This window comes from Haliotis asinina, chromosome 12 (assembly GCF_037392515.1).
Source record: "Haliotis asinina isolate JCU_RB_2024 chromosome 12, JCU_Hal_asi_v2, whole genome shotgun sequence".
In the NCBI taxonomy this organism is placed as follows: Eukaryota; Metazoa; Mollusca; class Gastropoda; order Lepetellida; family Haliotidae; genus Haliotis; species Haliotis asinina.
Genome location: NC_090291.1, coordinates 50257765 through 50284018, shown reverse-complemented (window position 1 = coordinate 50284018; position 26254 = coordinate 50257765). Strand labels below are relative to the sequence as shown.

The 26254-nt window shown below is 39.9% G+C and overlaps 3 protein-coding genes across 3 annotated transcripts; 2 read left to right on the top strand and 1 right to left on the bottom strand.

Annotated features, from left to right (window-relative positions):
- Nucleotides 1–4680: 4680 nt before the first annotated feature.
- On the bottom strand, nucleotides 4681–7035 carry LOC137258050 (bifunctional peptidase and arginyl-hydroxylase JMJD5-like). The gene is made up of 2 exons (XM_067795595.1): nucleotides 6854–7035; nucleotides 4681–6353 (listed from the first exon to the last, which is right to left on the bottom strand). Exon 2 carries the CDS (start codon nucleotides 6350–6352, stop codon nucleotides 5141–5143), a length of 1212 nt encoding a protein of 403 aa, XP_067651696.1. The 5' UTR covers nucleotide 6353; nucleotides 6854–7035; the 3' UTR covers nucleotides 4681–5140.
- A 122-nt stretch (nucleotides 7036–7157) lies between these two features.
- Nucleotides 7158–17574, top strand: LOC137258819 (uncharacterized). Its single transcript, XM_067796515.1, has 6 exons — nucleotides 7158–7230; nucleotides 9730–9918; nucleotides 11259–11420; nucleotides 11924–12125; nucleotides 12559–12754; nucleotides 13584–17574. Exons 2-6 carry the CDS (start codon nucleotides 9751–9753, stop codon nucleotides 13762–13764), a joined length of 909 nt encoding a protein of 302 aa, XP_067652616.1. The 5' UTR covers nucleotides 7158–7230; nucleotides 9730–9750; the 3' UTR covers nucleotides 13765–17574.
- Nucleotides 17575–18600: 1026 nt separating this feature from the next.
- Nucleotides 18601–24482, top strand: LOC137258389 (uncharacterized). The gene is made up of 8 exons (XM_067796052.1): nucleotides 18601–18660; nucleotides 19623–19685; nucleotides 20516–20881; nucleotides 21231–21344; nucleotides 21936–22085; nucleotides 22296–22463; nucleotides 23133–23222; nucleotides 23674–24482. The coding sequence occupies exons 1-8, from the start codon at nucleotides 18642–18644 to the stop codon at nucleotides 23835–23837; spliced, it is 1134 nt and encodes a 377-aa protein (XP_067652153.1). The 5' UTR covers nucleotides 18601–18641; the 3' UTR covers nucleotides 23838–24482.
- The last annotated feature ends 1772 nt before the right edge of the window (nucleotides 24483–26254 follow it).

Genomic DNA, 26254 nt, shown 5'->3' with positions numbered 1-26254 from the left:
TACAGTCACTGGACCCCGATCACTTCACGATCACATTTAGATATATAAAATGAATATTATGCATTCAATAGGGCAAAGACATCACATATATGTGGACAAATGTATCATTAACAATATCGGCTCATAGAAATGCTGCAAAATCAAACCATTAGGAAATAAACTTAGTATTTGTCAACGTGAAAAGATATCTTCTGCCGATAATCGACAATTGCTTCTTTCATGTTTAACCTAGCAACTTGACACTTTCTATGTATAACCACCACATCCAGTGCATTCGTGAAATGTTAATATTTCAACCATACTGTTCATGTTTCACAAATGTTGACTACATCTTTAACACCGATCACACATTCACTACCAAAACAAACACGTGATCACTGCAAACGCAGGCGGACAGTCACCCCATCACTGCACTCTGCACGACAGTGGTTCCAGGGAGGCGTTTATGCAGCACACAGCATTATTCCAGCTGTATGGCGGTGGTCTGTAAATAATCGAGCCATGACCAGACAATCCAGTGATCAACAGCACGAGCATCGATCAGCGTAGTTGGGATGCAATCACACGTTAACCAAGTTGACGAGCCTGACCACCTAGTCCTGTTAGTCGTCCCACCAGCACTGAAGACCAATTCTAATCTTCATACGAACTCTCTGAAGTACAGTGAGTGTATATTACTTGGAGCCACAGCACGGGTTATTCAAGCTATATGACGACTGCCTGTAACTTATCTTATCTCGCTCACACAAACAAACCAGTTACGGTAGCTTGCGTTGAGCAAACCCACCTTCAAGCATATAACCTTAGTGAGTACCCATGTACGCAGCTTTTAACAATATTCGAGGAACATCTTGATAGGAGACACCAGAAATGGATTCACACACTGTACGATGTCGGAAATCAAATCAGACAGACGAGCGAACGCTTTAACGTCTGGGCTACCCCGCTTTAGCTCTGGGCTAACATTTGACATATGAGGTCACGGACCGAACCAGACATTGCTACATGTGCCAAGACTCGCAAGTTGTCATGTATCTTGAATGTCGTGAGGTACATCTTGAAACAAGCACACATTATACACATATAACCACAAAACCTAACGAATTCAGCTAAGGTGCAGTAAACTTACCAATCAATCTGGCCAACTACACCCTGGTTCCCTGGGTCTGATGCGCCTGCGCTCACTGTCGGGGCGTTAGCGCAGGCGCATCAGACCCACGGGAACCAGGCTGGGCCAACTACAGCGTGACTGTTCGTTTGCCGTCTGACTTCCTCAGGCATACTTGTAACAATGCCAGTCACTTTCCGTCTAGTTATGTTTTTTTTCGTGTACGAGGGACTGGTCACTTTTGAGAAACGTAGCCCAGTGTTAGGTGTCCTTACCTACTGAATATGACCCCCTAATGTATGACCCTACCCTAATACCTGTTAGGTATGACCCTCCACTTATGCCCGTCATAGTTTCATGTGACCCTCCCCTAATACCTGTCATGGTTTGGTATGACCCTCCCCTAATGCCTGTTTTGGTTTGGTATGACCCTCCCCTAATGCCTGTCATGGTTTGGTATGACTCTCCCCTAATGCCTGTCATGGTTAGGTATGACCCTCCCCTAATGCCTGTCATGGTTTGGTATGACTCTCCCCTAATGCCTGTCATGGTTCTGTATGACACTCCCCTAATGCCTTTCATAGTTTGGTATGACCCACCCCTAATGCCTGTCAAAGTTTCATATCACACTCCTTTTGTGTCCCTGCCTTTAGACCTATAGGAAGCCTTTGGAGTCTTCATCTCATGGTAAGACTTAAGGCTTTCCCTCAGTATCAAGACACTAAGAAGTATATCTGACTCCGACTCCTACATCTGACTGTCCTTATGTTATTGTGGGATTTGATGCTTTCCTTCAGTATCAAGACACTAAGAAGTATATCTGAGTATCTGGCTCATAGATCTGACGGCCCTTATATCATGGTAAGACTTGATGCTTTCCTTCGGTATCAAGATGACATGTAGAAGAATATCTGACTCTCCGACTCATAGATCTGACTGCCCTGGTCCTGACATGTAGAAATATATATGACTCTCCGACTCACTCCCTTTTGGCAATGTGCAAGAGTGTCTTCTAAGGCAGGGATGGGTACCCTACCTCCCACTACTCTCCCCTACCCTGAAACATGTTAATTCCTGACATCAAATTTGTGAGAATTGGCAACATATTCTTCAGCCCAGCAGCTAAATTTCACATTTTTCAATCAGTGTTTGTCCTGAAACAGAAAACCTGTGCATTTGCTGCACAAATTATCTCAAGTACATGGTGAATTTTTAACTATGCATCATTGTTGACCAATGCTATTTAGCCAACAGTGCAGATAATCTGAACTTCCACAACTAAATGTTTGCCAGTTAACTGCTGATTAAATACCTGACCTGACCTACTCTTGTTGCTTTTAAAATTATTAGACAATGTCTTGATGATCACAGTTGATGTCTTGATGAAAGTTGCAAACTGAAGTTGGCTCCCAAACGCATGTGCATGACTCCCTCTCATGACACCAGATTTCTACAAGGGCAAACGCTGTCAATATCTTAACCAGATACTATATCCAAAACAGGAGACCACAAATGGTGTCAAAATCTTCAAAGACAATACAACCGATTAATCATGAAAGATTGACACATCAAATTGTTTTTTTCTCACATGATCATAATGGGTCCAACTCGGGTCCAACTCACTACCCACCCATATCGGGTATCTGGGTTACCTGTCTCGGCCGTTGGATTGAATACACATAATGTCCCAACCTACATCATTGTTCAATTTGGAAAAAGAGAATTTATTTTATTGTGATTTTTGTTTTTCGCAAATATCAGTAGTGATTTCACCCTGCATTCAATGCAATAACATAAATTTAGAGCGAATTGGTGAATACTGCTGGACACACATCAGCAATTTTGCACCTTTTTGACAGCTCACCCTCAATACTAAACCTATTATCAGTGATATTCATGCAACCACTAAGCTGGAACAGTATTATGATGCATGCATGATCATATAAACATGAATAAGGAATTTTTCCTTCCTATTTCTGAGTTTTTACAGACATCTGTTTCAGACAAATGCTGGTCAGTATCCATGTCTTGATACATGCCTGGTTCTCTTGAAATTCTCTCTATGAAAATCATGGTGTGAATCATAAAAGAGATTTGGAACATTCTTTTGCTTCACTGTAGAAAAACTCAAACAATATCTCGGGTGTACATAAATCTGAGGACATCAGTTTCTTTAGATCAAGAAATATTCTTTTGAAAGGCTCATACATGTTAAAGCTGGTTGGTTGCGACAAATCCATCATTAATGTTGCTGATTCAGCAGTTATTTTGTTGTACCACATGATAGGCATCCTTAGCCTCCAGCGACCCGTCCTTGTTGTAGTGAGGTGAGGTGAAATGGGGTTTAATGTCGTACTTTTTAAGAATGTTTAACTCATATGAAAATATGCATGCATGTGTATGTGTGGCTGCTTGTCCTAGCCCAGACCACAGGCAAACTGTAGTGCAAACAGGTTGCACAGCATAGAGAAAACGTCCAGTCTTCTTACATGTGAGCGAACCGACAAAGTTTGGAACGTAGGCAGCGAGGGAAGTATGTTGCCAACCTTTACTTGCTTCGCTGGCACGTAAGAAGACTGGTCATTGTCTCTATGCTGCACAACCCATTTGCGCTACAATTTGCCTGTGCCCAGACTTAAGCTAGTTTTGTTGCGCAAGCTCTCTGACATACCATACAGCAGTAAAGCATGAATACCCCACTCAGACACTTTAACATTTCTCCAAGCCAATAAGTCCTTGTTCATGTTGTTGTACCCATTAATACTGACAGCCAATCTGGGACAAACGTGTATCATATTCTAATGGCTTTTGATATGACGCGACCAGGGATCAAAACCATGACTGACCTTCTGTTCTCCTTACCACTACACATGGAGGCTGTCTCCATGCTTGTTGTAAGAGGCAACAAACAGGATCGAGTGACCAGATATGCTAACATGGTTGTCAATGAAATCCCAATCATGTACATCAAGCATCATTTAAGTCAATCACTGGATTGTCTGATACAGATCTACAGATTTTTAAATCTCTGTTAACTGTAGAGAAATACTTTTTAAGAAGTGAGCTTCATCAACATATAAAAATGATATTTGCTATATTCAGGTGTTGCAATTTTAGACTAGCAGTTGAAAGGGGCAGATATTCTGATATTAACTATACTGAAAGATACTGTCTATAATGTAAATCTAATGGTATTTTACTAATTGAAGATCAATGGCATGTATTTCATGCATGTGATGCATACTCTAGTATCAGGAATATTTATATCTAGAAATATTTTAAGTTTTACTAACGTCCCCACAATTAAAAATTGTATATCTTTTCTACAGAGTGAAAATATGGATATGATGAGAAATGTATGTATATTCTTACAACACAAGAGACACAAACTGTACATACTGTAAAATGCGCTCATGTGTTACATATTGTCATGATTGTATTCTGGACAGAATAAAAAAGTCTGTCTGTCTGTCTGTCTGTCTGTCTGTCTGTCTGTCTGTCTTATTGTTTACGTATTCACATCATCTACCAGGAATATTACCGAGTGAAAACGAAAAAAATAGGACTTCAAATTTACATAGAAATCTGAAAATATATATTATTTACATAATACCTTCTACAATATCACTTGTATACATGACAGGGGACCATCTTGCATACACACTACATCCTCTTGTGTTTAGTCCCACCAGAAACTAACTGGTATGACGTGACCAGGGATCAAACCTACGACCTTCTGCAGCCACTCTAACCACTGCACCACGGAGGCAGTCTGAATACTTGTTGTAAAAGGCAACAAACAGGATCAAGTGACCAGATATGCACACATGGTTGTCGCTGAAATCCCAGTCATGTACATCAATCACTGGATCATCAAATACAGATCTAATTATTTACATACTTAAATCATCAGCCAGGAATATTACCAAGTCAAAATAGAACTTTAAATTTTCATACAAATCTGAGAATATATTCTTACTGTTAGTGAACACTTTCTCCGGTAGTCACTTGTATGCATAACTGGGGACCATTTTATTCCCACCAGAAACTAACAGAGAAGCTGACAGACAGTGACTTGACAAAATGCCAGTGTTTTGGAGGAATATACAACATTTCCCCCGGCCCCAACACACACTCCACATAGGGAGCCTTGGCAAACAATGGAAACTTGACATGATCAGGCTCCTCCAAATCTACCTGGGATGTATTCACCAGAAGTCGGTCGGGGTGAGGATACAGCTGGTCTGTCACCTTGTCCGAGTACAGCCTTATGTACTTATACCCTACTACTTGAGCCAGAAGGTTATGTTTTGGGTCGTAGTGCAAAGGTGACACAGTACCTGCAGGCCCAAACCATGCATTGGTATCAACTTCATCCTTGTGCCCCAGACAGCAGTAGGTTGGAACACTGATGTCTTTCTGCAACTCAGGAATCTGATCAAAGAGTTGATGCTGGGCTAGATAGCCCTTAGTCTCCTGTGTAGGGTTCTCAATGTAGTGCTCAATGAACTCTGTTATTGTCATTAAACTCTGTGACCAAGACTCTTCAGTGTATTTAGACCCTAGCTCAATAGGTACAGTTCTGTAGCCAGCCTTCTGTTTGATGTAGGCCAGATCCCACTTTCTGAAACTCAAAGCCGGCCAGAAATCCATTGCATCAGTAACGATCACAGCTTGCTGTTTGTCCATATAACTTTCTTTAAATGTTTGTAAGGATGGACAGGAACACTGAGACACACATCTATCTTTATTGATCCTCACATCTGCAATTTTCATCCTCTTAGGTTCAGGCACAGTATCTACACAGTGTTGTTTCCCTGGAGGGTTGAAGATGGACTGAATCAAGGAAGACACACGTGCCAGGATGTTGTCCAGCATAGGAGCTCCCATAAGCAAACCCATGTCACATGACTTCATGATATCAGCCAATGAAACATCTCCTTTTTGTTCATTTAGGAGTAAACACTGACAGTACACCTTCATCAGTGAGCTGACAGTATAGGCATACCTCCAGTTGACGTCCACATCCTTCCAATAGCCAGTGTTCAGCTTCTCCCAAGCCATGTCCAGCAACACCTCACAGTGCTGTAGGACACTGGCTCCATGTGGTCCATAAAAGCACTCACATGTCCTCTTCAGTAGGTCAACATAGTCTTCTCCCAGAATGGCAGTACTGTTTATCACACCAAGCAGCTCATCTGGTGTCGTTGGAAGCACTGACCTCAGAGGTGCAAGGTCAGGCATCCTGGAAAAAGACACATGAACACGGGTCAGTGAATAAATATTTTAGCTGTCCTCCAGTTTAGAACAGTCATTAAATATTTTTCTAGACAATGTGTTTGGCAATAATTGCATAGATATGTCACACCTTAATAATTACTCAACACATAAGACACTACATCACATGACAGGCAAGAAAATACATTACATCACACAACAGTCATGACATCTTAACATTGTATGTAATCAGAGACCATATAATAGCTATTATATGGTCTCTGATATAATTCAAGACTTCAGCTGATATCACGTGAAAGTCTAAGGCTATAAAATGTAACAGTGCCAGCAAATACTACACCACATGACAATCAGGACACCCACTCCTGCTGTACAGAGTACTTTCATTGTGTTCCCTACTATAAAAGACAGGCTGATGTAAGTAATTTGTTGGGAGGAGGCAGATGATGACTTTTCTGGAGATGAGAAATCATGCCCGCACCTTGACGAGTCTAATGACGGGCTTACCTGCGAAACGATGTACTTCTGATTAATAGGTAGTATCATCAATACTGGTAATGGTGAATAAATATTTGAACAAAAGTTTGCGTGTTTGTCATTAGATCTTGATGACTTAGTTCCGTTGTAAACAGGTTGGTGGTTTTGTGTACACAAAACATGTGCTTTCCCTGCTTCCTGTCAGGCGCATTAGAAATTCTGTTATTTTTAAACCAATGGGCTCATTTCTCTACAGGGTAAATGCGACTCCATTTATATTACATTGTAGGTTGGAGGACAGTGTCTAGAGTTCATCAGGAAAGACCCGGATGAGAATACTCCCCCGCCCATTTATGTAAGCATGTCAACAACTGTCAAGGCATAGACACTCTCAGTCATTTCAAAAGGTATGCAATCGGTTTTGATAATAATTTTGTAGTTATACCCAAGTCGCGAATTTCTAAGCATTGCTATTTTTTTTGCTCAAATGACGCGGATTCGCTGTATTGGTCCTAAAACTGCTGTTTACTGATCAATGGACGTGTGAAATAACATTTACGAGTATTCAGTATGAATCACGTGCTTGGGAACGTGCGGTCTGCATTCGGATACTTAAGTCATTGTCATCTGATAACCCTTACTGTCAGTGAGATTCATGACATCATTTGCGGAATTATTTTTATAACAATAAACTAGAGACAACTTGACGAAGTGCTAATGTATCGCGATATAATATCAAACGCACAAACCCGTGCAGTATGTCACATATTAGTACTTACCAGTTTATGATAATTATGAGCCTGCAGATATAACGCACGGGCGTTTATGTGTGTTTACACGAAAAGGTAAGGTACTCCCACCCAAATCAAAAAACAAAATTACAAAGTGACATGCATACCTCACCCTAAATATACATTCAGTTAACTAGAACATGTATGAAAAAAAACAGTCAGTAAATTTATGTCGATGTTGAAGTATTACATCGGGAAAGGAGCAAATTTACTGTCTAAAAATTCTGGGAGGGGTGGGCGGGTAGGGGGTGGGGGTTACGGGCAGAACTCTTTCCTATGAAAACACGTCAGTATAACGCATAATTGGATAACAACTAGTAGTGGGACATACCCGCTGTGTGAGGAGGTTCATGTATCTCCCACCCTGCTTGACTTAGCAATCCACACCTGTCTGTGACTGTAGGTAAGTTTATAAGCACCAGACCCCTACTAAATTGACCTAAAACGTATAGAACTTTCATTTATTTTTTTGTGTATGCAGCAAAATAGAAGGGGTATATATAACTACCTATATATGATAATATCTTACACCATGAATTTGAAGTAAACTTATTCACTATATTTCCAAAACAGACAACTATAATTTGTTATGTATGGTTGTAAAGAGTGACTATGTTATCGAGGCATGTCTGACAGTATATATGTATAATTTGTTTAGTGTATCACTAGTAGGCCTTGAGGTCAGTGTGAGGTCAGTGCATGGTCACAAGTGCTGAAAAGGTGTTATTTCAAAGTCATATGCGTCTGGGTCACATTATTAAACTGACCATAACAAAGTTATAAAGTTATGACTGGCCCAATATGTCATGAGCTGTTGATTCAAATCTGAGTGTGGGTGCACCCATGTGCCTGACCCACTTTAATAGAAGAAAGCTTACCTAAGTTTGTCATGTGAGTGAGGCCTCTATATGTCACAGTTACATAAGCCGATTCCATATATAAGAGGATTTGCAAACATGTTATCACATTAGTGGAGTGTACCCGACTTCTGACAGGTAAGTATGCTATTATTAACACCTGGCCTGTTCTGTTCTTCTGCCACCTGAAAGAGGAAAGTCATTACTTTTTGCATTTAGTTGTTTTGTCTGTTTGAAAACATTAATACAGTGTATGAAAATCATAGCACAGAAATCTCAGACCGGTGAAGATCGGGTTAGAATTGATCTTCAGTAACCCATGCTTCTCTTAAATTGCAACTAATGGGATCATATGGTCAGACTCGCTGACTTGGTTGACTGACGATTGTTGTCGTATCCCAGTTGGGTTGATCATTGGATTATCTGATGAGGATGCAATTATTCATAGACCCAATGCCATATTGTTGTAATATTGCTAAGTGCAGCCTTGTACAACCAACCAACCAACCAACCAACCAACCAAAGTACAGAAATCTAAACCATATTAAAAGTTTGGTTCAAACTAATAACATTGTTACTGTCAAACTCAACTCTGTATTCATGCTTGGAGAGACAATTGTTTGGTGACCCGTGATTTCAGTATTTAATCAGACCTTCATATTTCTGTGGTAGAATAATCAGGTGAAAATTGAATTGATTGATATCGCAACTGAGGCAATTTTCAATGATGTTATGAAACAGATATCTTAAAAGATTATTTGAGAGTTTAAAGGTAGGTACTGTGTATGCTGCACTGCTGTTCTTCAGTTTTTGTGGATGGGGCATGGAAATTAACCCTGATTTTGTAGCTTGCTGCAGGCTGACTGCATTATCATTATTATGAATGAAAGTGTTTTGCCATTTTCAGATTTGACATGCTGTGGATTTAGTGTAGGTGTTACAATGATTGAAAATTGATCAAAAAAAAAGGATTACAAATAATTTTATTGCTTATAAAAAACATATTTTTGATTAAAATTGGTGATTACTTTCATAACATATATATTTCTAATATAATCAATAATAGCTAACCACAAGTCCTTCGATAGTTGATAGTGGATTTGGTTTCCGATTCATTGTATGTACAGTTAGTGCGAACCAAACAATGGAAAACTTTAAAAATGAAAGAGTGGACAACAGAAGTAGTATTTTAACTTTTTGAATGTATCACTCTTGTTTGTTTTGATTATTTTAATGAAAGCCTTCTGATTTTTTTCAGGATTCACCAGGTTTTTAGAGAATGTGGATACTGGACGAGAACAACCTGGCAATATGTGCCATAGTTACTGTTGCTATGCAGTTCAGCTTCTTCCTCATCGCTTGTACATGTAAATTTGACAAAGTGACAGACTTTGCTGGTGGCACCAACTTTGTGGTTTTAGCAGTTCTGACATTTTTTCTTGCTGAGGTATGTGAAACACATAAAACATGTTGCATGAGACATCTTGACACAACGTTTTGGAGCATATTTTTGTTCCTTCATCACCTGATACGCTCCGAAAAGTCTTTCACAATAAAGAAGTTGACATCCAGAAATCTTGCTTGTCTTATACATTCCACTTCTAAGTGCCCTTCAAAGATTTCAAACAAGTTGCAGTGGCCCAAACTAAACTATTTTAATGTTCAGTGATTACTGGGATGAAATGGTCAAAGGGATTAGGATGAAAACTACACTGAGATGGACATGATAAAGTTGAGGAGAGTGAGTGAGTGAGATTTATGCTGCTTTAGCAATATTTCAGCAATATCATGGAGGGGGGCATCCAAAAGAGGAGTCATTTTAGAACTCTGTCAGATAAGGGAGCTACACATGATCATGTCGATAAAGGGATCTTATGTATTTGACAGAGTTTTCATCCCAAATGATCCAATATACTTATAATGTGTCACATTTTAAAGACAAGTCAAGACACAAGGTGCCACAAAACACGAGACTAAGCCAAGGTAATAGCAAGTGCTTGTCCCTCTGTGATGACATATTTTAACAAACGGAATGTTGCCTGACATCATTTTGTACTGTCAGTATCTTGCAGTCCCCTTTGAATCCACCTCCAAGTATCTTTAACAACAATACTGCTGTTTGGATCAGTGAGGATTAAAAGTATTTGTGTGTTAAACCCAGTACATAAAGATAGTGAGTGACTGGGTTTGCAACATGTCATCAACGATCCCAACAATAGCAGTATTAGAGTTATTCTTATGTAAATGAGGTGGTCATCTTAATTCCTAGGGGTGAAACGGTATGCTTTTTACACGGTATGGTTCCTATTGCAATACAAGACCTTCTGTTCGGTCTGTTTCATTTTTGTATATATTAAAACTTAATAAATAGAAAATAGTACTAGTCTAGCAAAGAAATGCATAGATTTTGACAAAATCATTTGATTCTAGACAATAAAAAGGTTAATGAAATGACAGTAGAGAACAAAAAATACCAAATTTTTTAAATTGCATTACGGTATGCCAAACCGAAGGCTAAATACTGCAGTTCTACTAATCCTGGAGTGTGTCGTTTCACACCTATTAATTCCTAATCAGTCATAAGCAAAAATATTTGCTTGCATTTTAAGTATCCCTATATGCTGTTTTCTCCTATGTTGTAATCATTTTGTCTTCTTTGACAAAGAATAAATACTTGACAACTAGTTCATGTCTCCATTCCAGCCTGAATCACAACCTAATGCTGTAGTCATAGCAGTGATCCTGTCAAAACTCTTGCTGATGTCTTGCCTGTTTTTCGTGTTTCAGACGTACAGTACTCGGCAGATTATCATCACTGTGTTTGTAGTAGTTTGGGGTCTTCGGCTCTCAGGATATTTGCTGTATCGTATCATCAAGATTGGAGAAGACAATCGCTTTGATGACAAGAGAGAAAACTGTCTGAAATTTGCTGGATTCTGGGTATTTCAGGTAAACATTAATCATCAAATCTAAAAAAAATATTCGGTAAATGCGTGTTTTGTTAAACGGATTTGGTGTGATACATTTGTTAATTTTTGAAATTTTTCTGAGGATATGAAAACAGATTTGTTGATTTTCTTAAATGTTGCCTTACTAAGGGATTGCAGAAAGAAATACCTTCTTGTTTTGTCAGTGAATATGTATATCAATATTTCTGTTGAGTTATTTGCATTTTATGCCTATGTCAGTATGATGTAGGCCTTGAGATATCCAGCACATTTTTTAACAAGGTGATTGTAATGTATGGTGTTCACATTACCCAGGTGATAGGTAGGGTAGAATAATTGTTAAAGATTTTTTTTGTGTGATTTCCCACGTAGGTGCAATGTGTGAACACCGTTTCTGGTGTTCCCCGCGTGATATTTCTGGAAAGTTGCTAAAGTGCCATCAAATTAAGCTCACTCACTCACTCAACATTTCCTCCTAATTATTATGTTTTTCTATTGCTCCAGGCTGTGTGGGTGTTTACCGTGAGCCTACCTGTGATATTTATAAATGCACCAGCCAGTGCAGTCAAGAGCATCTACCTCACCCCTCAGGATATTGTCGGCATTGTGTTCTTTGCAATAGGACTTCTCTCAGAAACATTTGCCGATTTCCAGAAATTTGGTTTCAGGAATGACCCCATCAACAAAGGAAAATGGTGTGATAAGGGTATGTGTTGTCGCTCTGTTTCTGTTGTTATGTTGTTTAGTTAAGATGCTGACTGCCTAAAATGAGTATACTTGTATCAAGTCTGACCTAATTTGACACTACAAGTTACCTTTTAGCCATATCAGTGGTATTTTAAAACAAGTTTCACATGTCAGCAAACAGGCACAAGAAACAATTGTCTTCAAGGGGTTACATGCCAGGAGGCATTTTTTTTTTATCTGTCCACATGCTGAAAGATGACATTTTATCTGTAGCTGCCCTGTTAATGAATTAATATTGAGAAATATCAATTATCATGATGTTTGAGCATAGCAGGCAAATGTCCTCTAAAACAAATGTATAAGGGGAGACAATTCTTGTAATGTATCGGGATGATCCTGTGGCTTGATGTGGTACTGTATGACACCATGATGTTAAATGATTTTTCTTCCAGGATTATGGAAAGTGTCACGACACCCAAACTATTTTGGTGAGATCACCCTATGGATCGGAGTGTTCCTCATCAGTACAAGTATTCTGGTAGATGGTCAGTGGGTGGCCGTCCTCAGTCCTGTGTTCACCATGGCCATTCTACTCTTCCTCAGTGGGATACCTCTCCTGGAACAGAAGTCTGATGAGAGATATCGGAAGTAAGACACTACAGGGTCACCTGGTACAGACTCCTAACATACTCACTATCTGTCCATGTATAGAGTGGAGGAGTAGCTGAGTGGTAAAGCACTCACTCGTCATGCCATGTCGCTTTCATTATCCATATGGGTACAATGTGTGAAGCCCATTTCTGGTGTCCTCCATTGGTAATATTGCTGGAATATTGCAAGTGGTGACATAAAACCTACCTCACTCACTTACTCACTCACTCACTCACTCACTCACTGATTCTGATTAAAGTTCAAACCTCAGTTAAACTCCAGTGTCTCTTAATAATTTTTTTTCCATACTACAAGATATCTCTTTATAGTTATTGAGACGAATCATTTTAACTACTACTCTGAAATCGGCAGGTAAATCATCCTGATATGGTTAGCCCAAGTTACTTGGTTAGTACGTTGTCTCATACCACAAGCAGCAATGTTCCAGCTGTATGGCCAGGGGTCCTTCCCCCCGTTCTGACGCCTTCAGTATATACTATATAACAGTCATTATCACAGTTTGGGGAGTAGTTGAATGTAGGACTCTTGGAAAATCACTGTTATGCTCATTAAAACATTGGTTTTCAAACATTGTTTGATCATGACTGTTTAAATGTTTTCTATTTTAGGCTATAGTGTCAAACTTTACCAGTCTATCATGTTCCTTTGAATGCTTTTGTTTTGTCCCATTATATAGCAGCAGCCTGTAAATAATCAAGTCTGGACCAGATAATCCAGTGAGCAACATCATGAGCATACATCCTTCACATCTGTCATTGCAAACAAGATCTATGTTTTATTATGATTGTGCGAATTACTTTTTCAGGAATGAAGACTATAAAATCTACAAGAAGCGGACAAGCCCCCTGATACCCTTCCCTCCGCCAGTGTATGGCGTGTTCCCAACCTTCCTCAAGTGTCTGTGTTGCTGTGAGTTCCCCCTCTATAACCATCTCAACGAGGAGGAGGAGGTCATCAGGACAGACCACCCTCAGACTCTGGCTTGATCGATCACCTCCTTGTGACCTGACTGTGTTTGTCTCTGCTTCTTCTCATCCATGTCAGACCATTCTGGTTTTTTCTTGATTTTATGGAAGTGATGGTCATGAGAATCTATCACCCAGAGACACTGGCTTGACCACATCGCAGCCCTATTGTTGCCCCAATCCAGATCAGTCTCACCTTAACTAGGCGAAATCAGTTCAGACCAGAAATGATCAGCCTTATTGTGACGTGACTACATCACCTCATCAAACAGCCTGTTTTTATGAAGGGAGCCAGATCAATTTATTTTCTTATTTTATTTTTCTATGTGAGGGGAGTCAAACAATCCCTCACGGGGTAGCTCCTCTCGACAAGCCTTGATCAATGTGTATTTAAATGAACCACCATACAAAGTGGCATTTACCCCACTCTCTCATATTGTATTTAATAATGTTATCATCTTTCCATACAAAGCAATAGCAGGAAGCATATCTTCAAAATGAATGACTCTTAACTTGATATCTGAATTACCACTGACATGAATAGGTGGATGTTTTGCCTGTGGCACTTCTGCCCAAACCACACTACCTCCACAAATGTTCCTTCAGATGATGTCTTCAGTGTGAAGTCATTCGTTAGTGTGCCTGAAATTTGTTTCATTTTCTACCTCAGCCAAATAACAAAAAGAGGCTTGGTGAGGTAAATGTAATGATTGTGATTGTAATGTTAAGGGCACACTTTTTCTGATCTCTCGTATACTTTTACTACAAATTTGAGAAGAGATTAGACCAACCATAGCCACTCAGTCTTAAGGAACAACCTGTCCGCTATTCGGCTGGAGCAGTCTTTAAAGACGAACTACAACGCTTTTGATGCTTGAGGCACCAGTTAGTCAGCAGCTGGGGCAGGGTTGTTGCAGCCAGTTGTCGAAACTGGCTGAGATTGTATTCATGCTTTCAAACAAAATGTAATCTTACTGCCCAGTCTTAGTAAACTTAGTCCCAGTACTATTCGTTACACTCCTACACTGAGTCTAGCAAGACCTAGTGGGAGGTCACGTCAGGTAACCTTTGAGCAACCTATGACAGTCCAATCAAACATGAGATAGTTTTAACCAATCTGACAACAGCTACTGTTCAGGATTTAGGGACTTATGAAATTCCCCAGTCACTGACACTGATCCCTCAACAAATGAAAATCTGCATAAAACACAGATATTTGACCTGCAGTATATGCTTAGGGCTTCCTGATGGCATGGTTACCATTGGCTACCATTCACCAATATTTCCACAAACTGACATCCTTTAATATTGACAACGCTATTTTCAATGACTGTCTACTCACTGTTGTCCCATGCTCTATGTGCATCAACTGAAAGCATCAGGTGGAAAAAATCATTCAGAATCATTCGGGTACTAAACCTTTTTAGTGAATAGTTCAAAAGGTATGTGCAAATGTCCACTTCAGCGATTTGGTAAGCTGTGTTCTGATTGGTCAGTCTCAAATCTGACACAACCTCCTACTAGGGTTTGCTAGTCTTAGTTGAGGAGTGTAACAGATAATACTCAGGCTCTTTACCTAGACTGTATTACTGCCAAAACATTCCCTTGATGCATACATATGCAGAAGAAGTCCATGATCTTGTAATCTCTCTTGCTGAGTGGATATGATGGAAACTTGGATTATGATTATTGTCTGGTGTGCTGGTGGTGGGTCACTTAAAGGGGAACTGTTCTTAATGTGGTCAGCTGTTTGTGGGATGCCTGTTTTTCTCCCAAACTAAGTCCCCCTTTAGGTGATCTTCTTCACCACCCTCTGCCATGAGTTGTAGTTTGAATTCTGCTGGAAGCAGATCAAATGTCACTCGAGTGATTATGTATTCACAGTTTTATGAATGTGTGGGTGACACATTGTACACTCCAGAATTATAGTTTGAAGATGTCACTGATTTGACAAAAATTTGATGGAAAGAGCACTAAACAAAGGCTGATTTAACCAAGTTAGATCTAGTAGAGATGTGTGGTGTCATCAGCTTGAAAGTGCATATATTCTAGACGTTGCTGTAAATATTGGTTTTAATGCACTAAAGAAACAATATATGATTTGAACCACATGTTGCTTTACATATTGATGGAGAAATGTCATTCAATGAAACCACAAGAAATGTCTTGAAATAGAGAATTTTCTGTCTTGTGTAGTGATGGGTTGTTTGCCTTGAGAGTGTAATTAGGTGAGTTGAATGGAACAGTGACTTGGAATCTGTTGTCAGAATCTTTTACTCGACTCATTGCTTGTCATCTGGCCACCATCATATGGAACCCATCTTGTGCTCTCAGCCATTAATTCTCTATTCAAGAATCTATTTACAGGCATCCATTGTATACTGAATAGCAAAAGAAACACAATTTTAGATCAAAATAAAATCTCATAAAAGTAAACGTTCATGTACATGTCTTCTATTTTATAAACCTGACAAAAAGCCAGAGTTGCGTTTCTTTTGCTGTTCAGTATAAAACTGGAATATTGCTGACTTTGTTGTGGATAGGCAATAAACAAAGTGCCTCATGCTTGTACAAACTGCAGATTGTCTAGCCATTGTGGCTTGGATGATATCTTGTCATCATTTCCCAACAGCAGGGAGACTGACTCAGTTTTGCAGCCAGAGGTTTAGCTGGAATAGTGGAACACTATTTACTCACTCACTGCATGTAGGTGTGATTCCACTTATTGTCAAAGATGATATATGCTTCTCTCAGGAAAGTTTTGTTAGATTTACAGATAACCACTTTTCAGGTCAGACCTTCATTCTTACTAGAAGCAGATCTGAACGAAGATTAGCATGACTTGTAGTTATTGATCTTTTTACAGTATGAAATATTACAGATTTTATTTATGTGTGTTTAGTGTTGTGAGCCTTTAACATTCCTTCAGCTGGAGAACCTGTTACTTCTTGTAAGCAGTACAGACAAAATCTATTATCTCTGTTTGGTGCTTGAAGTCATGTATATTAAAGATTCAGCAACTAGCATGTAACTCAGATGGGGGAAGTATTAGTGGCAAGTTCTGAGGCCACAAATAATCAGTGTTTTGGACTTCCACCCTTCTTCAAATCTCATTTGTTGTTATCTATAGAAAGATGAGGAAGCACAGGAAAGGTATTTTCAATGTTGATTATCAGGCTATATACACTGATGAAAGTGAGGGGAGAGTTCTACATAATTGTACATTATTTACTTGAATCTTTTTTGGTTTGATATAGATACTTATGTTTAAGACAAATTATGGAAAATTGATAGAAATCCATCGAACATATATTTTGAGAATTCATAAGAAAAAATTGGTACTAGTTAACAAGTTTCTTTTGTGTTTGTGGCCTCATCTTGATTGCTAGATTTAATTATATCATCCAATTTGAATTGCCAGATGAAATAACGTCCTGTTTACATGAGCAAGGCGCCGTAAGACACATCATTTTGTCTTGATCTAGGTTAAGCATAGATTTGCTTGTGTAGGTAGGCAAGTCTTCTAGTAGAGTACTTAAATCCTAGTATACAACTTACAGTTTAGAATTATCAAAGACTGTTCAGAATCAAGAATGAATTCCTGGGTTATCTTCTGACATTGGTTGAAGATCTTGAGGGTTCTCTGGATTCAAATAGAAAAGGAGCACACCACAAGAGTAACAGGTCCTTTCTTGTGTATGGCTTCTGTCTATCTACCTTGCCAGTTGTTTGTTGATATGAACAGACTGAAAACATGTCCAAATATTGTTAGAAGATTTTATTGTTGAATATTATTCATATTGTTTCATAATAAATATATTTCAAACCAGACATGTTCTGTGTTTACTGTGACTTACCATATGCTCTAAATCAGTCTAGTATGACCTGCAAACTGAGATCACTTATACATGCAGTTACCCAATATCAGACAAATGTCATAAATGAAGACTATCAATGTATAGACTTTTAGAGTGCTTCAGGAAAGAGATTGGGGACAAAATCGTTTGCATCCTACATGTGGAGTAATACGTAAATGATCACACCCTTTAGGCAACTCACTTTTGTACCACAACAAGCAGAATAGGATTTGCCAAGTGAACCAAATCCGACTGGCACAAGAGGGGAAGGTTAGAAGACGTCACTCTGCCTCTAACACTCCAAACAATCCTGATCGACCTTGAGTACATGTCACAACCGCCTCCCGTTACTACTAACGCGTTAGGAACTATACTACCTATACTTGTAAGAGACGAGTAAAAATAATGTATGGCCAACCTGTCAGGCGTGATTCTCAATGTCAGACCGTATCCCAATCACAGGATCGTCTTGTCCAGTCAATCACTGACCGCTGTTATATAGAAGTGAATAATACGGTGTTAAACTACAACAAATGCCAGTACCGTAAAAAACTGAAATTCATACTGAAATGTGTTTGGTTAGCGAGTTAAGACGTATCCCCCATTTAGCTGCAGGCAAGAGATAACAACAGTGCTTATCGAAAGAGGCGCCCAGTGGTAATTAAGACTCGCTGACTTGGATGACACGTCATAGTATCCAATCTGATCTGAAGATCGGTGCTCATGCTGTTGATCACTCAACTGTCTGGTCCAGAGTCGATTATTTACGGACCGATGTCATACAGCTGGAATATTGTTGAGTGCGGTGTCAACGACGAACAAACAAATCGAAAGATAACGACTGACCTTGGACAAGTCTCATACTGGATCGTCTTGTTCCGTCTTGCTTTTATCACACGCGCATGTACTTGAGAGAGTATTGTTCATAGATGTGGCTGTTATCTGCACTATGCCTATAGATGCTATACAGTTCAGATCCGATAACTGATGTCCCGTGTACATCTTACACCAAGACGGCGTTACGAGGGCTACAGAATCAGCATGCCACTAAACACTCAACGTAAGTATTATTCTTCGTAACTCCGCCTCTTAGGGAATGCCTGTTAAGAAATGGACCTCAACAGCCAATGCCTGTAACAAAGATCGTAACCAGATTCGATTATATACGATATGGTTGAAAAAACAATATGAGTGCGACAACAAACAAATGTTCTGCACAGTTTACTAGACCAGCACGGTATTACCGGTAAAATAATTTTCTGAGAACTGGTTTATTAAATAATGAACATATTTTGTGTTATGATGATGTTTTGTGGGGTTTTTTTTGTATTCTGTTTTATGTTGTTTTGTTTTTCTTTTCTTTTTTTTTTTTTTTTTTTGGTGTGTTGTGTTTGTCTTTGCTTATTTGTTTGATTTTTATCATTATAGTGGTTTAAATTGCAAGCTACACATACTGTCATTCTAAGCAAATTTTCCTTCGTTTTTCAATGACAAAACGGCATACTGTAATATGACTGCATTCTAATTATCTGAACCAAAACATAAACGTGTATGTCTAGGGACTTATGATGTGAAAAAGCAGCATTGATGTATACACTTAGTGCCACCAAATTATAGTTGTATCGCAATACCGATACCCGAATAATGTATTTATTTGCCAATACAACCCCCACAATTTACTTTATACATAAGGGGCTGTGGGGTAGCCTAGTAATTAAAGCGCTTGCTCCTCAAGTCAAAGATCCGGGTTCATTTCCCTACATGGGTAAAATGTGTGAAGCCCATTTCTGGTGTCCCCCGCCGTGATATTGCTGGAATACTGCTAAAGTGACGTAAAGCTAAACTAACTCACTCATTCTGCAGTACCAGAAACTTGCTGTTTCGTCGTCATTACTATCTTGACAGTATATATTGCAATGACATATAACTGTGTCAGTTCGTTATGTTTCCTTAACGTCGTGAAATTTACAATATGTTGTTGACGGCAGCGCTAAATACACTTACTTGTGTCTTTCGTTATAGACCTCATCTGCGTGATTGTATTAATAACTGCAAACGAGGGCCTCAATCGCACTGTTTCCACTGGTAAGTATAGTAAGTGATTGAAGTTAGTTTTACGCCGCACCCAGCAATATTCCAGCTATACGGCGGCGTTCTGTAAATAATCAGGTCTGACCAGAAAATCCAGTGATCAACAGCATGAGCATCGATCTACGCAAATGGAATACGATGACGTGTGTTAAGCAAGTCAGCGTTCCCGATCACCACACCCCGTTAGTCACCTCTTACGATGATGGTAAGTATAGACGTATATACGTACATGACGCCAGGTACGTACTATGAAAGGAATATGTTGACTGGTGTTTTTCATGTGCTAATGCTTCACATGCATAATTAAGTCATTAAGTATCTTAAGTTTATTTTACATCCAACACGTATCAACAGATTAGACGTTTCCAGACGTATCCAAAGCCCTACATTAATCATATCAAGAGTGTTGCACTCCAGCTAAAATTTTAATATATATGCGACGGAATAGTTGAGACTGGTAAAACAATATTCCAGCTATATGACGGCGGTCTGTAAATAATCGAGTCTGGACCAGACAATCCAGTGCTCAGCAACACGAGCATCGACATGTGCAGTTGGGAACTGATGACATGTGTCAACCAAGTCAGTTAGCCTAACCACCCGATCCCGTTAGTCGCCTGTTAAGGCATGCATGGGTTGCTGAAGATCTGTTCTACCCCGGATCTTCACGGGTCGGTACAATAGTGACTACGTTATGAGTGAGTGAATTAACTTTTACTCCGCTCACACGTGACTCGTTCACTTACTTAATTTCATTGGCAGCAGCAAGATAGTTGTACTACCTTCAAGACGCAAGTATTGTCATGTGCTTAATCCATTTGCAGGAGTCACACCATGTCTGCGAAGAAATTACTACATAGGAAGTGAGACTAAGCGTATTGATGTGCAGGAAGTGACGTCAACGGAAAGCACGTTCTGTGTCCTAGAATTAAACTCTGACCCTGGAACGCAGATTTCTTTAAATATTCTTTACGTGCCACGCGTTGATAAGACACCAAATAGTGGCCATGACTACGTACACATTGGAAACGACTACAAAAGAATCAACGTGGCGTCGATGACGTCATACCGGTTTTCTGATGGGTCTTTCGAGGAGGAAATAGTGTCTCGCCAGAATTATTTGTGGATTGTTTTCAAAATGTCATCTCTACCTCAAGTCTTCAATATCACTGTTTCCTCTAGTGTTGGAGGTAAGAAAGTTTTGTTGACAATTCGGAGTGTGTCAGGACTGTGAAATGTAGAATGGTGAGAATCCCAGAAGGTGTCAGAAATAATGAACTGGTTGGCAAGAGCCTCTTTTCCTGATGGATTGATCTGAACTTTAGGTCTTGTTTTAACTCTCCAGAGACAAATGAGACGTTTGTGAAGAATAAAATTTGTTTTAGAAAATACTTCAGAATTATTTTTGCAATTTCGCTAAAAGCAATTTATCAGTAGAATATTTTTGTGCTGAAGTTTTACTCGAGTTCCCCGAAAAATTATCTGTCTCTTCCGTCGAACGAAAGAAATTGTTAAGCATTCCAAATGTGTTCATTTCAGTGTCGTGTAACAGCAGCATGTTCGAGTGCTCTCCCTTGCAGTGTGTCAGCAAACACGTCATCTGTGACGGCAAACCTGACTGTGCTAACGATAGAGACGAGTATTGTCACAAAAGTATGCTACATCATTTTTTCTTTTCGTATTTGTATGTTCGTTGTTGGTTGGTTGGTTGACACCGCATTCAGCAGTATTCCAGCTATATGGCGAACATGTTCGTTCTAATGTTTGTTGCGAGATGATATCTAATTTGAAGGAGTAGGTTAACGCAAACGGTGTAAATCTGAACGTTTAAGAGAAATATACATAATGTTATGAAATAATTGCATGGTAAAGCACCGTTCATAATTTATGACTAAGGAGGAGGGTATAACTTGAATGACCCCTACACCTCACCCCCTTCCCCCAAACAAAAAAAACACACCAACAAACAAACAAAAAAATAACAACAAAAACAACACACATGTGTAAAGTGACACTCCCCACCCCATGCCATATACAAAATCAAATTCAGGTTAATCATGTGGTCTAGATATTCGGGGCTGTGGGGTAGCGCGGTGGTAAAAACGTGCGCTCGTCACGCCGATCACACGGGTTCGATTCCCCACATGGATACATTGAGTCCATTTCTGGTGTCACACGCCGTGATATTACAGGGATATTGCTAAAAGCGGTGTAAATGCTCACTCACCACGTTTTCTTTTACAGTACCCCCTCGGGACTCGCCATGCTTCTTGTGCTCGGATGGGGTGTGCATCAGACCACAAATCCCCCGGTACAGTCTGGACTACGGCAAGATACTGTGGTATCTCTGTGACGGCGTCCGACACTGCTCAGACGGCACCGACGAGAGGAAGGGTAAATCTGATTCTTTACTTCATTGGGTGTTGTTTAAAGTCACCAACTCCCTTACCCCTACCCCCACCAACACCAGTTTAGAATTCATCAAACATGGTGTCTTCCTTTTAAAGGACAATCAATCTAAACCTACATCAGTAAAAGTATTCTTCGTATACATACATCGGCCGATCACAGTATTTTACTGTTATGACATTTTTATATCTTCAGATATTTGCTACCGTATAAGAGGAAAAAAACTGGGTACAATTTCATGTATACCCAATGACGTCACATATCACCATAGCAACGCTGTGCTGATGTGGAACAACGTCGTGTGTAATGGCGAACGGAACTGCTACCATGGTGAAGACGAGGCTGAGGACTTATGTCCAACTAGTAATCGATCATTCTATTCTGTTCTATTCTATTCTGTTGCATTGTATAATATTGTATTGTATTGCATATCGTTTAACGAATAGTGGATGAATAGTCGAGATATAGTCGAGACTGTACCTGACTATCCGGTGATTGACATCAAGAACATTTATAAATGCAGTTGGGAGACGAAGATACGGGCCAGTTAGGCCCGTGAGCCATGCGTGATATTCTTAATTGGGGCGCTGTTTGGAAGGAAGGCTAGGCCAACAGAATGGATCTCTACGGTTTTTAAAAGCACAGATCCTTCCTTGACTATATTATTCGTTGAACTGTTAAAATGCTTCTGAGGCCTTTATACACCACATGGTATTTCCTACCCGTCCGTTTTATTTTAGGTTCAAAATGTAAAGCCCATTTCTGGTGTCCCCTGCCGTGATATTGTTGGAATATTGCTAAAACCGGCGTAAAACTAAATTCACTCACTTCATTTGTCTTTAATGTCACCTTGACCGGCACAGTTGTCGTGTTTGCCTCGGGAACTGAAACTCCTACCCCTCACTGTCTCAGATGAGATCCTCTTATGAAACTAAAACAGAATTCGAAGCAGGGTTATCTGTTACCATAATCATCAAGATGCATCGTTCTTGTGTTTACATGTTTGTTCATTTAGGCTAACTCTTTCTTCAGATGTTGACGATGATGATTTCCAAATCAACGCTGGCGCCGTCGTCTTTGCTACAGTCTTCTTAGTTGTGGTGGCAGTCGCAATGTTCCTCTGTAAGGCATGTTTTTCTTTGAACTAATCTGCTCCTCGAGATCGTCTCTTTTTAAAATATCCCAACATTAAATGTTTTGAAGTGTGTGTGGTGGTGGTGGTGTGTGTGTGAGTTTTACCCAGTTTTTACGCCTTTCCAACGAAATAGCGACTATGTTCTTATTACACGTCTCAAAAGCCTTGTCTGCACATTATGTTTGTGTTCTTTTATCATAACCTTCAAATGACGCTACAAATATTACAGAACCCTATTTATGCTCTATTTGACTACCAAGCTTTGACGTATCATGGGCATTATGGGGATATTGTTTTACTAAACAATGTCTTCCAAAACTATCTATTTCAGTACACAAACTATTTCGTAGTATTTTGTATACATTTCACTTTTTTAAATGTTAAAATGATATCAGGTATAATGTTTAATGTATACAAAAATCTTACGTAATTTTACAGACGGACGACGGAACGGAACACGCGGTGACCTTGACCCTTCTGAAGTTTATCCGAAGTTGAACCCAGATTCCAGCCAATCAGAACCGGAGGAGATGGTCCCCGACCAAAGTGAAATCGCGACAATGGCGTTTGCTACTGTTGGCTTACGTCAGACGACCTTGTGATGATAAACCAGAACTCCATGGACTCTATACAAGTGTTACCGTCACTTTCCTAGAATGCGAATATATATATATTAGGGATGGTACCTTTCTATTGGTCGCGACATACGATGTTCTTCTCAGGCGGAAAGGATGAGAAATTGGTTACTCTCATTGAGATAGTGTGTCTCACCATGTTACGTGGCCTTGAACTCGATTCGTGATAACCCCAGGCAATTGCTGATAGGCAGATTCAAGCAATCTCACGGACTGCCACACTAGAATCTACTTGGAAGTCGAACTCGATGTGACCATCGAAAACTTCCGCGCCACCCAGTCGCCCTATTCGGTCTAAGTAAAGAAAATGGAATATCCATTTCTTGGTGAAATATACTAGGCACATAAAAACTGTGCATACAAAAACTGTGTAGACACATAAGGATTTAAACTCAGAGATTAGTGACATGTATCCACCATGCATGCACGTACCGCGTTCCGTCAGTGGTTTCGTCCTTGAGACGTGCAATACGTTGTTGCACGTGCTTTCCGGGAAAGAGAAACAGCAAATGAATTCCAGACAATACTGTCACTTTGGAAAGCTCAACCCCTACCCTTGCGAAATAAATAAATAAATAAATAAATAAATAAATAAATAAATAAATAAATAAATAAATAAATAAATAAATAAATAAATAAATAAATAAATAACGTTTGCACAACGTCATGAGGCCATTGGGATTGTCCGTGGGGGAATATCTCAACGACAAGCACATTTCCACTGCGAAGGGAACACCATTTCTGAACTGGTGAGACGCTACCAGAACACAAATGACGTCGTCTATCGGCCACGTTCTGGATGTCCACGTGTAACTACGCCAAAACAGGACAGATGGATAAAGGTGGAGCATCTTCGCCACAGGTTGCAGACTGCAGTGATGACTGCCCCAAATATCCGAAGACTTCGCAGTATTCACCACAACACAGTTCAACAACGTTTACGTCATCGCTGGATCAGACCACGACGTCCCACCATACGACCTATTCTGACACAACGTCATCAACCAGCTCACCGAATGTGGTGCCGAAATCATGTCCACAGACCCTTGCTTTGGTGGAGAAATGTTGTTTTAACAGATGATTCCAGGTTTAACATTTCCAGTAGTGATGGACGTCAACGTGTCTATAGACGCGCCGGAGAACGTGGCACAGGTCTGTGTCTCGGAGAGGAATCACTTTGGTGCTGGTTCCGTGCTGATTTGGTGGGAAGTAACGGCAGCCAAAGAACTCCTTTGGTGATTGTTCAGGCAACTTGACTGGTGTGGGATACAGGGATCAGATTCTTCAACCTTTGGCAATTCCTTTTCTGCAAAGTCATGGCCCTGGATTAAGATTCCAACAGGACAATGCCCGCCCTCATACGACAAGGTTTCGCCATGGATTTCTTGCAACACCACACCATCGACATACTGCCTTGGCCTGCAAACTCACCGGATATCCCCCCGATAAGGCATGATTGGGACGAGATGTATCGACGTCTACACCGTCTTCCTCATCCGCCAGATAGCGTCCTTGACCTTGCAACAGAACTTGAGAGAATCTGGCGTGACACCCCACAAGCCTCTCATGCATTTTTGATAGGCTGTATGCGTCGTCGATGCACTGCCGTTTTCAGTGCCGATGGTGGGCATACCGGTTATTGAGGTTGTGACATGGTCGTTTGACCCCGGTCCCGTTTGTGGACCCTGGACGCCATTATGATTGACGTTTCAGTTGAACTTCTTCCGACTTGTTATGGTCTCATGATCCCTACATTAAAGTTTATATGTACCTTTGACATTGTTTTCGTACTTATCAACTGGGATAGTATTTTAACAATGCACGTTTTGCACGCGTGGCTAGTATACATATACTGCCCAACAACGTTGTGACGATGTTGAAGTGACCTACGTAAATACTTCGAGTTATGCGAGGTTCGACTAAACTGTAAAATTACCCCTTGAATATACTCATGGTCCATGGATTTTACTTCAAGAGAACTAAATTTATAAGTTACCTGACTGAAACAGCCTTGAACAGTGTTTCAAAATAAAACATGTTCACAAATATGTGATTACTGTTTTACTTTAAGCCTAGCCTGAAAATACTTTCCAAATAACGCTCCTTTGTAAAGACCGTCTTTTCCCCCATCATTTTACAACTCCTTACACTGTCATCGACGACCACGTTAACGCTGGGTTCGTTACAGAGTAGCAACACCCACAGGAGTAGGTCAACTAACTCCTAGCCTCTGCGATGAACATATTTTTACAACAGAAAAATGTTCCGAAGTTATGATTATTCAAATATGCACAGGGATGACATTCCACACTTAAATGGTCTTTCTGTGATATGTGTTTCAGGGTCTCTATGACCCTAGGTATCGTTCAGGGTTTCTTCCCCAT

Excerpts from the sequence above, each read along its gene's own strand:
- LOC137258050 (XM_067795595.1), bottom strand. The coding sequence starts at position 6,352 with ATGCCTGACCTTGCACCTCTGAGGTCAGTGCTTCCAACGACACCAGAT.
- LOC137258389 (XM_067796052.1), top strand. Across the intron at positions 19,686-20,515 it reads CAATCGCACTGTTTCCACTG|GAGTCACACCATGTCTGCGA; the intron begins GTAAGTATAGTA and ends ATCCATTTGCAG. Across the intron at positions 21,345-21,935 it reads AGACGAGTATTGTCACAAAA|TACCCCCTCGGGACTCGCCA; the intron begins GTATGCTACATC and ends TTTCTTTTACAG.
- LOC137258819 (XM_067796515.1), top strand. The coding sequence starts at position 9,751 with ATGTGGATACTGGACGAGAACAACCTGGCAATATGTGCCATAGTTACT. Across the intron at positions 11,421-11,923 it reads CTGGATTCTGGGTATTTCAG|GCTGTGTGGGTGTTTACCGT; the intron begins GTAAACATTAAT and ends CTATTGCTCCAG. Across the intron at positions 12,126-12,558 it reads AGGAAAATGGTGTGATAAGG|GATTATGGAAAGTGTCACGA; the intron begins GTATGTGTTGTC and ends TTTTTCTTCCAG.